At 37.7% G+C, this 15,021-nt stretch overlaps 1 protein-coding gene across 1 annotated transcript; it reads right to left on the reverse strand.

Moving 5' to 3' along the window:
- Positions 1-123: 123 nt before the first annotated feature.
- c7a (complement component 7a) lies at positions 124-6,985 on the reverse strand. The gene is made up of 18 exons (XM_085294752.1): positions 6,903-6,985; positions 6,639-6,700; positions 6,451-6,529; positions 6,083-6,224; positions 5,856-6,000; positions 5,646-5,784; positions 4,840-4,983; positions 4,508-4,751; positions 3,521-3,634; positions 3,251-3,417; positions 2,890-3,118; positions 2,344-2,515; positions 2,076-2,163; positions 1,422-1,554; positions 1,151-1,339; positions 892-991; positions 604-788; positions 124-514 (listed from the first exon to the last, which is right to left on the reverse strand). Exons 1-18 carry the CDS (start codon positions 6,906-6,908, stop codon positions 330-332), a joined length of 2,523 nt encoding a protein of 840 aa, XP_085150878.1. The 5' UTR covers positions 6,909-6,985; the 3' UTR covers positions 124-329.
- Positions 6,986-15,021: the final 8,036 nt, after the last annotated feature.

A 15,021-nucleotide genomic window follows, 5' to 3' on the forward strand; every position in this document is an offset into this window, starting at 1 on the left:
AACAGATTTCCAAACATTACCTCTCAAACCCAACCAACAGTCCATTATGCTATGTTTGTCTGTGAGAATATTACATATCTCTTGGTCTCAATATTAGTAATACAAAAGAAGAAAGATCAAACATGACTGATGTGCTTTTTATTTATTGTTAATACAGTATTGTTCTATTTTTACGCATGCAAAAAATGTGCCTTTAAAGTGTGCTAAATCTTAGCATAAAAAAAACAAAAAACATTGGCTACACAAAAAAATTTGTGGAATATTTCAAAGTGGGATAATAAAAGAAGACCAATAAGAGAGGTCAGTCAATCAGCTCCTGCCCTGAATGCTCAGGAGGTGCAGGGCTGGATACTGACAACAAACACTTTTTCTCCCTTACATCGCCGAAGTCCTGCTTCACATTCACTCATGGTCTGTGTGGCCGCAGTCTCATCCTCTCCAACACGGACACACACGTTATACCCAGGGTTCGCACAATCTGCAGAGTCCTTACAGCGACAGTCATTGGCTTGATCTGAGAAAATCGTGTGAAGACAAACAGCATGAATTACTACAAACTGCTGTACATTATAATAGATCATTTGTCACTTCACATGTTCATACCATCGCAGTTCTCCCACATGTGGCAGCCGGTGCAACCTGTTGTATCACGCTGTGGCCAAATGCAGGTGCTGTCCTCTGCTGTCATATATTTCTTCCCCATACATTGCAATGCATTCATTTTGCACACATCCAGAAGGACCGATTTTCTACCTACAGCAGCTGTGGCACACAACTTCAAAGATGAACTGGCCGGTGGGCACAAAGCACAAAAAACACAGTAAATCAGTATCATTAGCCAGTTTGCCAAAACTGACATGACCAAATTATTTATTAGCAGAATAAACATACCCACACTCAATAGGCATTTTGCAAACACATTTTCCTCTGGAAGGCTTCTCCCACAGTTTACACTGCACTCCAGGAGCAATGCTTGGTTCTGGTGCGCTGTCTGTGGAATACACAGAAATCACTGTTCCACATTGTCTACTGATTCTCTACACTGAATGACTAAATATAGAGCTCATCATATTTCATTTTGTTACATAGCAGTCCAGGACAGTCCTTTAGCAGAGAGCTAAAGGATTATAAAGCTTGATGTAAAATTTACCTTGGATGCACCTGACGTCTGCTGGGTTTGGTGAAAAATCCAGACTGGGATTGCAAATAGCCGTGGCTTCGCCTGTTAGCCGTTTACCCGCTGGGCAGGAGAATGTTACTAACTCTCCTATGCCATAGGTCTCCTTTAAAGGAGAGGCTATGACACCATCTGCAAGGAGTCCAATCTGGCAACTTGTAACTTGAAGAAAATGTGTAATTTTACAATGTGACACAGCAATTCATCATTATGATACACTAAATGTTAAACTTTATTTACTCACCTGTGCACAATCCAGGCCGGGCAGACCAGGTTTGATCAGCAGTGCACTCTATGGTGCTGTGACCAACAAGATAAAAACCTTCAGTGCAGGTGTATTCAACTTTACTACCCACAAGATAAATGTCCTTTGGATCCTGTGACACATGTAATAAAGATAAGATCATCAAGTTCAACTTCTTAGCTTTGATGTGGGTATGTAACTCAGCTCGGTTCAGTTTTATTTATGTTCACAACAAGGGTTGCCTCAAGGCACTTTATAAGACAGTACCACTTGTAGTTCCCCTATGAGGAACAAGTGGCAGCAGGAAGAGCAGCCATTTGCCAAAAATGGTTGGAGGATGAGCACAGAGGAGAACATAGAGACACAAGGACAAAACACATCTCTATTATGGGGAAGAGAAGATATAAAATTCAGCAAAATATTTAAAGATAACTAATAAACTCAGTAACATTGAGGCAGACTCTCTTTCACTTAGATAGGAGATACTAGAGCTTCAGTTTCAAGTCTCTTCCCGTAACTCTTTTTCTAACACTGTACTGTGACTTTGTGCAAAACACTGTTCAAGCACTACAAAAGTAGCAGTTAGTCTGGTTAATAAATACTAAATGTTTGTAATCATTTGTTCCACACCATGGTGAAAATTTCTATTTTTACCAGAATGTAGCCATTGATCAGAGCAGGTGGGGTTCCACACTTCTGACTTGCTGGGAGAGTATAGTCGAAGCACTGAGGCTCCATAGTTCTGTAGAAAAAGTATGTGTTGCATAACTACATATTGATGAAAATCAGTTTGACACTTTCTCTTACTGGTAACTCAATGCAATGAACACAGTGCTTGTTACAAATATGTCACTAAATTCACGCAGCACAAACAAACAAACAAAAAACTCATAAAACCCACAAAACAAACTTAAGCTCTCACCTTAAGTATTGCAGCTCTTCATCTTCGCAGTCGGACGTCTCAGCTGGTTCTCCGATACAGTGCTGTCCCCCATTCTGAGGGTAGGGGTTAGAGCAGGAACGACTACGAGACCTTCGGCCCCCAGAGCACGATGACCAGGCAGACCAACAGGTCCAGCTACCATGGATCACTCCTTAATGACCAGAAATGGAAAATAAGAAATAGAAAGAAATTAAGGACAATAATAAAGTCTGTCTGATATTAGCCTCGATTAAATCCTACCCCCACCCATGATAGTGACTTAACCCAATTTAACAGTTTGTTAATTTCCTTGTTTTCATCCTGAAAGTAAGCCTGACACCAATCTCACATCTGCCAGCCCCACAGGGCTATTTTGGCATTTCTAAGCATAATCACAACACAAAAGCTAAAAGCTAAAAGGAAAAAGAACACTTGTTTTTTAAAGGGGGTTTTCACTGCAATGTGCCCCTTTTAGACTTTAAAAGTAACATTGGTGAGCTTAAAAAACTACAGTAATAAAGATCCTGTATGAAAGACAATACACACCCTGCTGCCCTTCTGCTTCAGTTCCTTGCTCACAGGCTGGTCCTGACGTGTTAGGCTTGCAGATGCACTTACATTCATCTCCATCCATGACAACCATTCCATTGTTCCTGCATGGCCGGCAGTGGCAAGGGGCACTTTCAGCAAGGTACTGATCTATGGCCCTGCGAAGGTAGAGCTTCTTCAAACCAGGACACTGAACCTCCTTCACCAGCTCTGACAGCGGCCGCAGCTGGAGAAACAATAGTAAAATAAAAGCGATGCAAGGTTGCATTAAGTGATAAGATGAAATCCATATAAGATTCATTAAACATTATGATCTTGCTTTTTAACATACAAATAGCTTATTTTACGTTCTCTTTACCTTTTGTTTTATGACCTTTGGAAACGACCTAACAGACTCTGCCCAGTTTGAGTACATTTCCCAGTTTCTCTCTGGATTATCTAGGTTCATCATATTCAGCGCTGCAATATGTGAGACACCTCCTCCCTCCACATCCACTTTTTTCAGATTATTGCTCCTCCTGGTTCCTATTTTTAAAGGTTTGAAGAGATAGTGGATGGCAGAAAAACTTATAGAGGTAAAGTGCTTTTATAGGTACTGGTATCTGTAAAATTATCATCCAAATTGTACCTGTGCCTGATGAGTGAGTGCTCTGGCCTCGCTTACACTTCACTGTGGTGATGGGGAATATGAGAATCCAGCGTTTAGTCCTTGAACATTCGTCATACTGCTCACTTTCGCTGACTTGAAAACAAAGGAAAACGTAAAGTCAGTGTCAGAAAAGTGAGGCAGGACTAAAGCAGGGCTTTATGGCAGCATTTTTATCAGCCAGATGTTTTACTTGGCATTGGAAAAATACTACCACTACAGCTGTGTGATATAGTTAAATCCAGCTGCAATTACAACTTGGATTTTTTTAAAAATAATATCGGACCACCTTATGTTATAAGGAAAATACATATTAATACATACATACATACATACATACATACATACATATATATACATACATACATACATATATATATATATATACATATATATATATATATATACATACATACATACATATATATATATATACACATATATATATATATATATATATATATATATATATATATATATATATATATATATATATATATATATATATATGTAAATTATATATACATATATATATATGTAAATTATATATACATATATATATGTAAATTATATATACATATATATATATGTAAATTATATATACATATATATATATGTAAATTATATATAATTTACATATATATATGTATTATATATATATATATATATATATATATATATATATATATATATATATATATATATATATATATATATATATATGTAAATTATATATATATTATAAATAATTTAATTACATTACAAACTGATTACATTTAAAAACACATTTTAGAAATTTTTGAGCATTTTTAGTCAAATGCATTTTTAAAAAATGTATATTACAACTATTACAAGCAATAGACACATGCAGTGGCTTGTTGTTTAGCACCTTAAAATACTGGGTAGAATTAACCACTAAGACCATATTTTTAAATTCTTCCATTACACTAGTGTTTTATGAATCCTTACCCATATTGTTTTCAGTTTCTTCATCAATTGTGGCAATAACTTTGAAGGAGCCTCCTAAGCTTCCAGCAGACAGGTAGTGCGTTCCAAACCTTTCCAAAATCTTCCTGTAGGCCGAGTAGTCATAGACAGATGGCAGTTTGACCAGTGCCTTCCAAAACGCCTCGGATATCGGGATGTACCGAGGAGCGTTAGTCTGGAACTGAGCTACCTCGATGTCATTCTTTAAAACTAAAAGCTTTTTGGTCTGTAAGAAGAGGAAAAAAAGGTTCCGTTTCAACATGAGATGACTTGTCAAAGGCATTTTTTATTTAAAGTGTTAGGTTTCTACTCACTTGAGTCTTGTCGTGTTGTTCATGAAAATCATAGTTGCGATATCCCGTGGTAGTCCCGGTTACTGTCTGCCTCTTGACAATATCCTTTGCATAGTGCCATTTGCTGGTGTACATCTCATCACTGAAGTCATTCTGGACTTTAACCTGGAATCGGGACAGGGGTTACAATGTCTGGTTTCCTCTAGTTTAGAGATATGAAATGCTCACCTGGACAACTTAACTAGATTTAGGGGAAGACCCTACAGGTGAATAAGATGAAACAGGTGAATTTTTTGTGTTTACAGAAATCTTATGTTAAAATGAGTCATACAAATGAGTCACTGTATGTCTAAAAATGAGCATAAATCTGAACTTTGAATAAAAACAGGTTTAAAATTATTGTTTCAATGTGTTGACATATATATTTACACTTTGTTAGTTTGTTTTTCCAGAGAGGACTTTGGACATCTCTTTTCAATCCACAAATCAGAAAACACCATCAGCAGCAAGACAAACTCTAACGAGCTGATTAACTTTATAAAGAGAAGATGATGAGATGTTGCAGATGATGTGAATGTATGTCAAGTTGAGGGCACCAAATGTGAGTCAATGGCCAAATGCCTAATGCAACAAAAAAAAGAGCAAAAGGCAGCAAGCCAATGGTAATAATGTGTGATTGAATAGATTAAAAAAGTAGAATAGGTAGAAAATATTGCTATATTCACTCCTTAACTCTAGAATACAAATCCAAGGGGTACTTTAAAAGAAATTGTGACCAAAGAAGTATCAGTATGAACTACAGTTCAAGTTCTTCCACAGGTACCAACCAAAAAGCTGTACTGAAGAGTACTAAGGGGCAGTCGATAAACAGAATTGTGAACGCCGCTGAAGATGGTGCGGCACTGGCCACCAAAGCTCTTAGTATTGATGACACTTTCTCTGCTCTTTCCTGACACAGCGTCAACCCTACAGAAACATAGATTAATGTCTCAATGAATCATAAAAAATAAACATCTAGATCAAGACTTTTCTTTTACCCGAGTCCTAGGATCTCAATGTTCGGCGGAGGAACTGAGTTTGAACAAACAATGTATTCTGAAATGTCGCAGTTACTCTCATCAAGTCCATCTTCCTCACAGTCCTGATCTCCGTTACACACCAGAGACTGGCTAACACACTTCCCTGCAAGTCAAAAGACAGATAGATAGTTATTGTTTAACCACTTCAGTAGGATTAAGGAAGTGCGGGCAGTTTCGATTCCTACCCGATCGACAGCGAAACCTGTTTCCACATCCGTCCTCTATAGGGCAGCCTTGTGTGGTTTCACAGGGCCTCGTCTCGCTTCGCTCTCCATAGCAACGGTTTCCACCGAACTGAGCGTAGACAACCATGGATCGGGTTCTTGTCTGTAGCATCCACAGGATGACAAAGAAATATTTATATAAAGTAATAATAATTTAATTAATGGCAAAATATCTTCACAAGTTTTAAAAATAACATAATCTTGAGTATTTCTGATGGTGAAAAATCTTTATTATGAATACACTTTCTTGTACTGTACTGTATACAGTACGTGAAAATGCATGCAAATTTGTATGGGTAAGAAATTAGTTACCAATGAATCTCCCTGACCTGTAATTTGGTGCAGCTATCACATTCTGACCAACTGCCAAAAGGACCCCACTGGCAATGAACTTCCTGGTTACACATTCTTGAAAATGACGTTTAAATCAACATAACACGATATAAATGACAACGTATAAAGTTCAACAAGCACAATATATTTATGCTTTAAAGCACAAAACGAAAACCAGATTTACCCCTTGGCAGTGAACAGGAAGAGGAGCCATGGTAAGACTCTTGCACAGAGTTGTGCAACTTTCTGAGGAGGAAAATGAAAACACAAAAAAGCACAGCAAAGAAAAGAAAGTTAAAGAAAGCAAAACAAAAGAAAAGCTTTGGTAATAGCAGTCACCCACGGAAATATCACAGCAATGACAATACAAACTTACTCTTACTGAAATCACATCAGTGACATATTTTACAGAAAACTGAAAAATGTATCCATGCAAAAATCTACTTGCCTTCATGTTGAGAGAAGCACAGCAACAGATGGATAATGAGCAAGATTTCTATGTTTCGTTCTTCCTAGGGAGTCCAGCTGTTGTAAATACAACACATGGAGCTTATCAGATTTCAAGGGAAAATTTATGAGCATGTGTGTGTTTGAGAGAGAGAGAGAGGAATGTCTTCCTGTCCATATTGTGAAAGAGGCAAGAAAATAATATGTTGGAAGTTCATGCCAAAAAGTTCTTCCAGAGAAGTCATTTTGAAACTGAACAAAGCTTCCTCTACTAAGAATGACCTTTCTCACAACAGATGCTTTTACTCATCAGTGGAGGAAAAACAAGGGTTTAATACAAACCGTCTTCAGAAAACCACCAAGTTACATAATAGTTCCACATTACCACAAGATTAATTAACCATTGCTTAGTCTTCCTTTAAGAAAATGCTTCATTACTTAAGGCAACACATATTAATTAATGAAACAATGATGAATTACAGTTTTGTGCCATTCAGAATTATTTAGTCATTAATCGTTTAATTAATGCCTGAGAATTTAGATTTATTCGTTGATATTTATGAAACACTGATTGACCAGTCACCCAATAATATAGCATCACCCTTTTGTGTTGTATTACGATTTACAGCAGCATTGATTAATGACTTATTGATTTATTTATCAACTGTTCCTTAGTTACTAACCACGCTTCAGTGTTTCTCCTTGTAAACTGTTATCTAAATGACTACTATCATTTTTAACTTATTCAGATGAGTGATTTTTTTGCATCTACAGCTCTGAAACAGTAAAAACAGACATACAGTAGTGATGCATACTGAGATGTGATTTATCCCACCAAACACTGGAGGGCAACAGAGATTTAAGAACTGTTTCCTCTTGGGTTAAATTTGATTCAAGCAAATTTGTGACTGTTTCTGATCTCCACAGTATTTATCACCTTTGAGGAAAACTGCAACACAGCCATTCTGCTTGAGCTCGATTATATCTTATATCTTCATATCTTAATATTCCTGGCATATATGCATGGTAAGGGAGACAGAGAGAGGTTGGGTGATGTCCATCACAGTCAGCTCTGCAGCTTCAAGGAGACATATCTCACGGCCAAACTTGAGATTTTCTGCTGTTTATGAAAAGCTGTTCCTATATGTGTCAAGGTTCTCACTAATGATGAATATATATTTGCTGTCTCAGGCAATCACGGCTTCATATTCATCACATAGTGGCAGCTCAATAGCAAAAACTGAGTGCTGCATCGAAATGCTTTTTAGCAGTCGCAGGGCAGGCGAGGTTGTGTTGCTGTGCATTGATTCCTGCTGCCTATCAATTCTAGCAATAACCAACCCACATTACAATTTAAGGTTGTCAAATGAACGCATAGTGTGATTGAAACTGAGGTAAAATGACAGGAAAGGGAAAGACATGTTGGAGATGAGAATATAGCAATAGCAGAGGAATAAAGCAGAAAAAAAAAGCTTGAGCAAACACTTAGTGCCCAAAATCTCAGCCCTTTATCCACTCAAAAGCTCCCCCAAGGTAACCTCCTTATTTAGAAGTCATTTTCCAGGTGCAGCAATTTTAGAACAAAGTAGAAATTGTGTGATATTTACCTACTGAAGTCAGGACCACTAAGTCCTGATTGCTGTTTCTCTGTTGTGAGGCCTCCCTGCATTTCCACGTGCATACTGCAAAGCCACAGGCAGGGAGAGCAGCAGCAACAGGACAAAGCAGAGCAGGCAGCGGTGACACAGATGATATGTTTTACGGAGCCTTGTATTACTTTATCTGCAATAGCATTACAGATTATTAGCCATGTGTAATAATGCCCGATCATTAGGTACTGTTACAGATGAAATGTTGTCATTTAAAACACACTGTGGGATCTTTGTGTGTAAAGGGATACTTAAACTAAGTTTCCTTTTTGGAATAAGTCTCGATTCTCTGTTCAGGCAGGGAAACACAATTTTACTGTTATTTGATCAGAGTGATCTGCTCTTTCATCATCAGTTTCATTTCAGCCACTTGTTTCTTGTTGTACTACTGTCTGGACATTATCTTATACCGCAGCAGTTCTAATTCTGCTTTAGACATCAAATTTCTTCTGATCCGTTTGACACCTGGTCCCAGCAGATTCGCAAACCTCTTCCACATCACTTGTGATGTCGGTCTGATGTCAAAAGCAATTTGTTCCAGCAGCTCACCAGTATCCATTCTGCAAATGTATCCGAGATATTTAAGATTTTGTCTCTATGATTGCACCTGGTCAGTATCCAAAGAAGCTAGTGTGTGTTTTTGTTTGTGTTTGTCAGTCAAGAAGTCACAAGTATTCCTCTACATATTTGAACTTTTCCTCTAGATCCTAAAACTGGTTGCTATGGAGGAGTTTACATCAGTTTTAAAAAAAACAAACACCCTCATACAACCTTGGTAATTATTTCATTTAAAAATCTAATAATGTTTTTTTTAATCTGCATGTCTATGCAAATACCATACCTACAGAACTATGCAAAATGTCTTACCCTCAATTAATGCTTTATTAATTACATGTGATGAACTGATCTTTATTATATATTTTCCCTGTCATTTGAAATTTATATTTATTTATGAAACAAGTCTATAGGACTACCTTATTTCATCTGATCGGTATTGAAAAAAAGAAACATCCAGTCTAAGAGTAATGTTGAAAAACTAGTCCATGCTTTTGTCATTCTTAGGATGTAGTTTTAAGATGAAGGTGATGGTTGTGGCTAGCAAAGGTGAAACATCCATTACAAATGCTGCTATAGCCTCACTATCTGAATTTTGCCAACTCTATGCATAGAAGGTTACTGCAGATGTGGGCTGGATTTAAACTGACCACCCAAGATTTTTATTTTTCACGCACAAGAAGGTGAAATTATATTGGGTAATTATGTAGTAATAACCATTAAAGGAAATATATAATTAGGAGAATACTTTAGTCTGAGCGTGTCACCTCAGTTTATGACATAAACTCAAGGCAATCACACTGAAGTCATGCATATCTTTCCCCTGGACTTCAATAATGGATGTAAAAGTAATTTCCAGTATTTCTGAAATGACCACCTAATGCTAAATGACTCAGCTACTGTACAGCAGCAAGCCAAATCCCAGCACCTCAGGCTAGAATAACATTTGGCTCAGACAATATGCCACCAGACCATGCCCTCCTTCATTAGTTCTGCTTGTGTGGTTTTCATGATGTTCAGAGAGCCATCTTTGACCGCCATCTGCCCTGGAAGTTTGGCTTGCCAGAGACGTTAGTAAGCTGCACACACAGGGTGTATCAGTCAATGAATATGCAGCTTTTATCCATACTCATCTCCAGATGAATGTCCAAATTGTGTTACAAACATATTTAAGTATACTACAAGATTTTGAATGGTCAAAAAACCCCAAATCATCCATAATTATTTCTATTTAAAAGAATTAGGCCCACTATACATGTGCTGGAGCTTCCTAGCCTGGTGCTTTAGTGACTAAAGGGGTCATCAGATAAATCCAAGGACATGTGCGGTAATAAGAAACTGAACACCATCCATCCATCCATCATCCATCCATCATCCATTCATCCATCCATCCATCCATCCATCCATCTAATGTTAACCAGAATTGTTAAATACAAATAAAGATGGAGGAAAAAGGCAAACACCCTATAGTATATGGGTTGTCTGCTGATGTGGCATATTTATATGCAGACTGTTTAAAAATGAGTTGTGACTAAAAAGGTCATAAACCACCAGTGGCCACGGACCAACTCTCTCTCTCTTTCTCATGCCCCCTCTCTTGGTTGTCACAAGACTTTTAAGAAAGCTTTGCTTCCTCTGTCTCATTTCAAAGGTCATTAAGTTCTCTCTCTGTCCATCCAACCATCTGTCTGGGGAAGAGTTTGGTCACACCCTCCACAGGTCACCATCTATCAGAGGGCTAACACCAAGAGACACACAGTCATTCAGACTTACATTCTCATCTACAGCACAGCTAATTTAGAACCACCAGTTAACCTAACATACCTGCCTTTGGGCTGTGAGAGGGAGCAGGCCCCGGCTGGCCAGTGGATTCAAACCCAGGGCCTCCTTGCTGTGAGGCAACAGTACTAATTACCGTCCCGCCATTGCCCCAGTGTTGAACTTGTTCTTTACTCCGTTGCATGTTTTACACTGTAGGGTGAAGTGCATCTCAGCCTCACCCATAAACGATTGACCACATATTCTGTTTCCTTTTTTCAGCTGTGAAAACCGAGTTAGGATACATGTCTGCTTTTATCTCTGAGGCTAGAAATATATCTTCCAATTCCTAATTCCTTGCGTTTTTAGGACAAGGAAAAATTGTGTTTAGTTTGTTTGTAGCATTCCAATTACTTTTCTTCATTCTTTATTTCCTCTTCATGCCTGAGAGAACAGTTTCCATTCAAAGGATTTACTATACATTACCATATATATATATATATATATATATATATATATATATATATATATATATATATATATATATATATATATATATATATATATATACATACATACATATGCCTCAGAGAAACAGCAATCAGGACTTCAGAACTAGAAACAAGAGTGGCTGGTAAAATTATTCTTCCTCCTCCACACATTTCAAACTTTTCTGAAACTGTGCATTTCACTGCTGCCCCTCTTTAAACTGTCTGAATGCCATCATCTCTACCTCCTACACCTCTACCTCCTCTTCATCTGTCTATTTGCTTGTGCGTGCGTGACAGAAAAAAAAAAAGACAGACAGACCCAAACATGCACACATTTTTAAGCACAACAACACATTGGCATTTTTATCATTTCTTCGGGGGAAAATGACTGCAGCAATAACATCCAAGACTATTTCCGTTCATTTTTTTTCTTGGCATGTCATCCATCAGTCCATTAACATGGTTTAGAAAACAAATAAAAAGCACACTACAAGAACATTTAAAGAATCCTCATATCACATAGAAAGGAATATAAACAGAGAAAGGGAAGTAGCTGTGCCATTCCTTCCCAAAACTACTGTAATGTGCAATCAAAGCACTTAATATCCATTCATTGAGCTAGTCTGTGGCTATCAAAACCACTCTGCTATTGCACACCGCAGCTTCCAAAGAAGGTTGATGACTGCTCACAGCAGTGAGTGCACTCAGTCAATTAACCTCTGTTAATAAGAGTAAAACAGCATTAACATGAGAACTGCATCAAAACTAACCTTTTTTAAGCGAATAACTACATGCTTAAAAACATTAACCTAACAAAAAAAGATTGTAATAACTAATAAGTGCATCATATTAGTCATCATATTAGATACTCTCGAAGGTGCACAGATGCAGGGGGCTACTCTCCACCTGAGTTATCTTTATTTCCTCTTCATGAGCAACGCCTTACTGCAGAATGGCAGATGCTGAATTACAAAACACAGTCTCAGTAAGGTCACCCTGGGTGCCGCTGCCCACCCACCTCCATCCACATCACCCTGGAAACAGGATGATTTTAAGATGCTCCTCTGCACAAATCGAGTAAAAAAATGCAGCTATGCTGGCTTAAAAGCTGAAAATCTACATTAGATCTAGAGTACCGCCATTTAGTGATTGAATTAGATTAGAATTTTATTATAATGGCCATAATAATGATTTTGTTTTTCAGTCAAGCAATTAAGCAACCAAGCAACCACTAACCACTCAACAAGCCAGACACTCCTGAGGAAATGATACTTCACTTAATAGGCATAGAAGCTTTATTTGATCTGCCATTTTCCACTTAGAACAGAGTCACTTTGAACAAAGGTTTCCGAGTTTTACAACAGCAAAGGACTCTTCACATCAGAACATAAAGGCAGTGACAACAGTTTGGACCAGGAGAGACACAAATGTCCTTACAACACGGTTTGCAAGCATTTTAAAGTCTGCTCATTTGTGTGGGTTCATTCATGATCTGCATGGGCTAGTAAGAGTGCAACCTTTAAAAAATAAATTAATTTAGACATTTGTCTTAAAGGGAAGGAACATTTCCAGCTGAGATGCACGCATGCTCCTAACAACAATATGCAGAAAATAATCAAATTTATGCACAAACCTCATGGACCCTCTAGGTGTACAGAAAACAGTATAGTATGTAGAAGATTTCAGTTCATGCAAAAAAAAGTAAAGTGTAAAATAAATATGACAAACGCGGGCGGTGTGGTAGTTCACTAAAACGAAGAAAATGTTGTTAGTGACGATATAATAATCTAAATATCTTACAATTTATCGGCAGTATACTATTTGCAGTTACAGTATGTAGAAACTCTCCACGATATAAAACATTTTAACATGAAACCACATCTTTAAACTCTAAAACTTGAACTCATTTTCACATTGAAGCATAATAATACAAACATGACTTTCTAGCTGAAACTCAGTCACTCACATGAAACTTTTAGAAATGGCACAGATACGCACGAGACACATACATTCACCAATCCAAAGAGTAAAGTTTTCTGTTTTTGGCTTTACATTACTGAACTTCTTAACACTGTCCTGGCAGAATACATTCTCTACAGAAAATACCACACAGACCATGAGGTGTGTGGATATTTGACTAGTGTGTGTGTGTGTGTGTGTGTGTGTGTGTGTGTGTGTGTGTTTTCCATGCATAAAACCTTGCAACAAAAGATGTCTTTTTGAATCTCATTTCTTTGTACTTTTCCATCTTGATTTAAACCCGGGAAGCGAAAGAATGACATGCACCAAATATAAATAAGAAATTAATGTATTGCCCTAACATTGATACAGCAGAAATTGAGGGATTCATAAGCATGAGCGATAAGAAGATGCTAAAGAGTTGCACATATATCTCAACTGAATATTTCTTGTATTATTTTCCTAGTGATAAAACATCATTGCCAAATCAGGACCCCTGACTCTAAATTATGATTTTTTTTTTATTTTTTAAATACAATAAGTCTCTGAGTGGCTGTGAAGCAGTCACCTAGTATTATGAAATACATGATATAGTGATGGAGCTCAGGGTGACTCATTCATATATGTATATATATATATATATATATATATATATATATATATATATATATATATATATATATATATATTAGGGGTGCAACAATACTCGTATCGATATTGAACCGTTCGATACGGTGCTTTCGGTTCGGTACGCATATGTATCGAACAATGCAAAATTTGTAATTTATTTTATCAACTTTCCTTCTGACGATGCTGTCTGTGTTGAGCACTCAGTGGATCTGCGCTCGACAGTGCAGCCTAGGCGGAATACTCGAACGCAGATTCACTGAGCGCAGGGCAAGCTAGCGAGACAGAAGTTAAGCTCTCCTTGCAACATGGCAAAGTGAACCTTCCCCACCCTCATTCAGATCTGGCGTTTGGAACTATTTTGGTTTTCATGTGACGTATGACCCTGAAGGTAAGCGCGTCATGGACTAAAGTAAAACAGTATGTTGGATGTGCCACAATGCTCAATTACATGGGTGGGAGCTAGTGTGTTAGCGCAGTTAGCTCGTTAACGTGTTGGCCGTCCAGCCCCACGCACGGGGCGATCCGCGGTAGCTCGTTAACGGAGATTTTCTGTGTTGTGGCGTTAACGTCATTTCAACGAGATTAACGCTGACAGCACTAGTGGGAACACAACGAATATGACTGCACATTTACGCCGACATCATCCTAGTGCAAAGACAAGTGGAAGCAGACAAAAACAACAAGCACGCATGCTACAAACTTTACCCAAGTCATTTAGACAGCCGTTAGCACATGATTCTCCTTATGGGGACCTGATATGTTTAATATGCTGCTGAGAGTATAGCCCAGAAGAAGCTTATAGTATAGCTTTTATTTTGGAAAGAGCCATTTCTCTGTAATAAACTCTCTTTTCCAAAGATGAGTAATTCCTCAATCAGATACAGGGCTCGCAAAATCGACGACGTCCCGACCAAATAAGACAGGTCAGGGTGAAGAAGTGACAGCCAAAGAAAAGCTTACCACAAAACGGAAAAGTTATGACAAATCAGACTATAAGGCAAAAATAAAGTGCAGCTTTATGGTTTCATGGACAAAAGAATTTCTGTGGCTGCAATATGACGAGCTAAATAACCAGGGC

Source organism: Mchenga conophoros, linkage group LG12 (genome assembly GCF_057382185.1).
Source record: "Mchenga conophoros isolate Kocher_MC1m ecotype Shallow Benthic linkage group LG12, M_conophoros_male_GT1.1, whole genome shotgun sequence".
NCBI lineage: Eukaryota > Metazoa > Chordata > Actinopteri > Cichliformes > Cichlidae > Mchenga > Mchenga conophoros.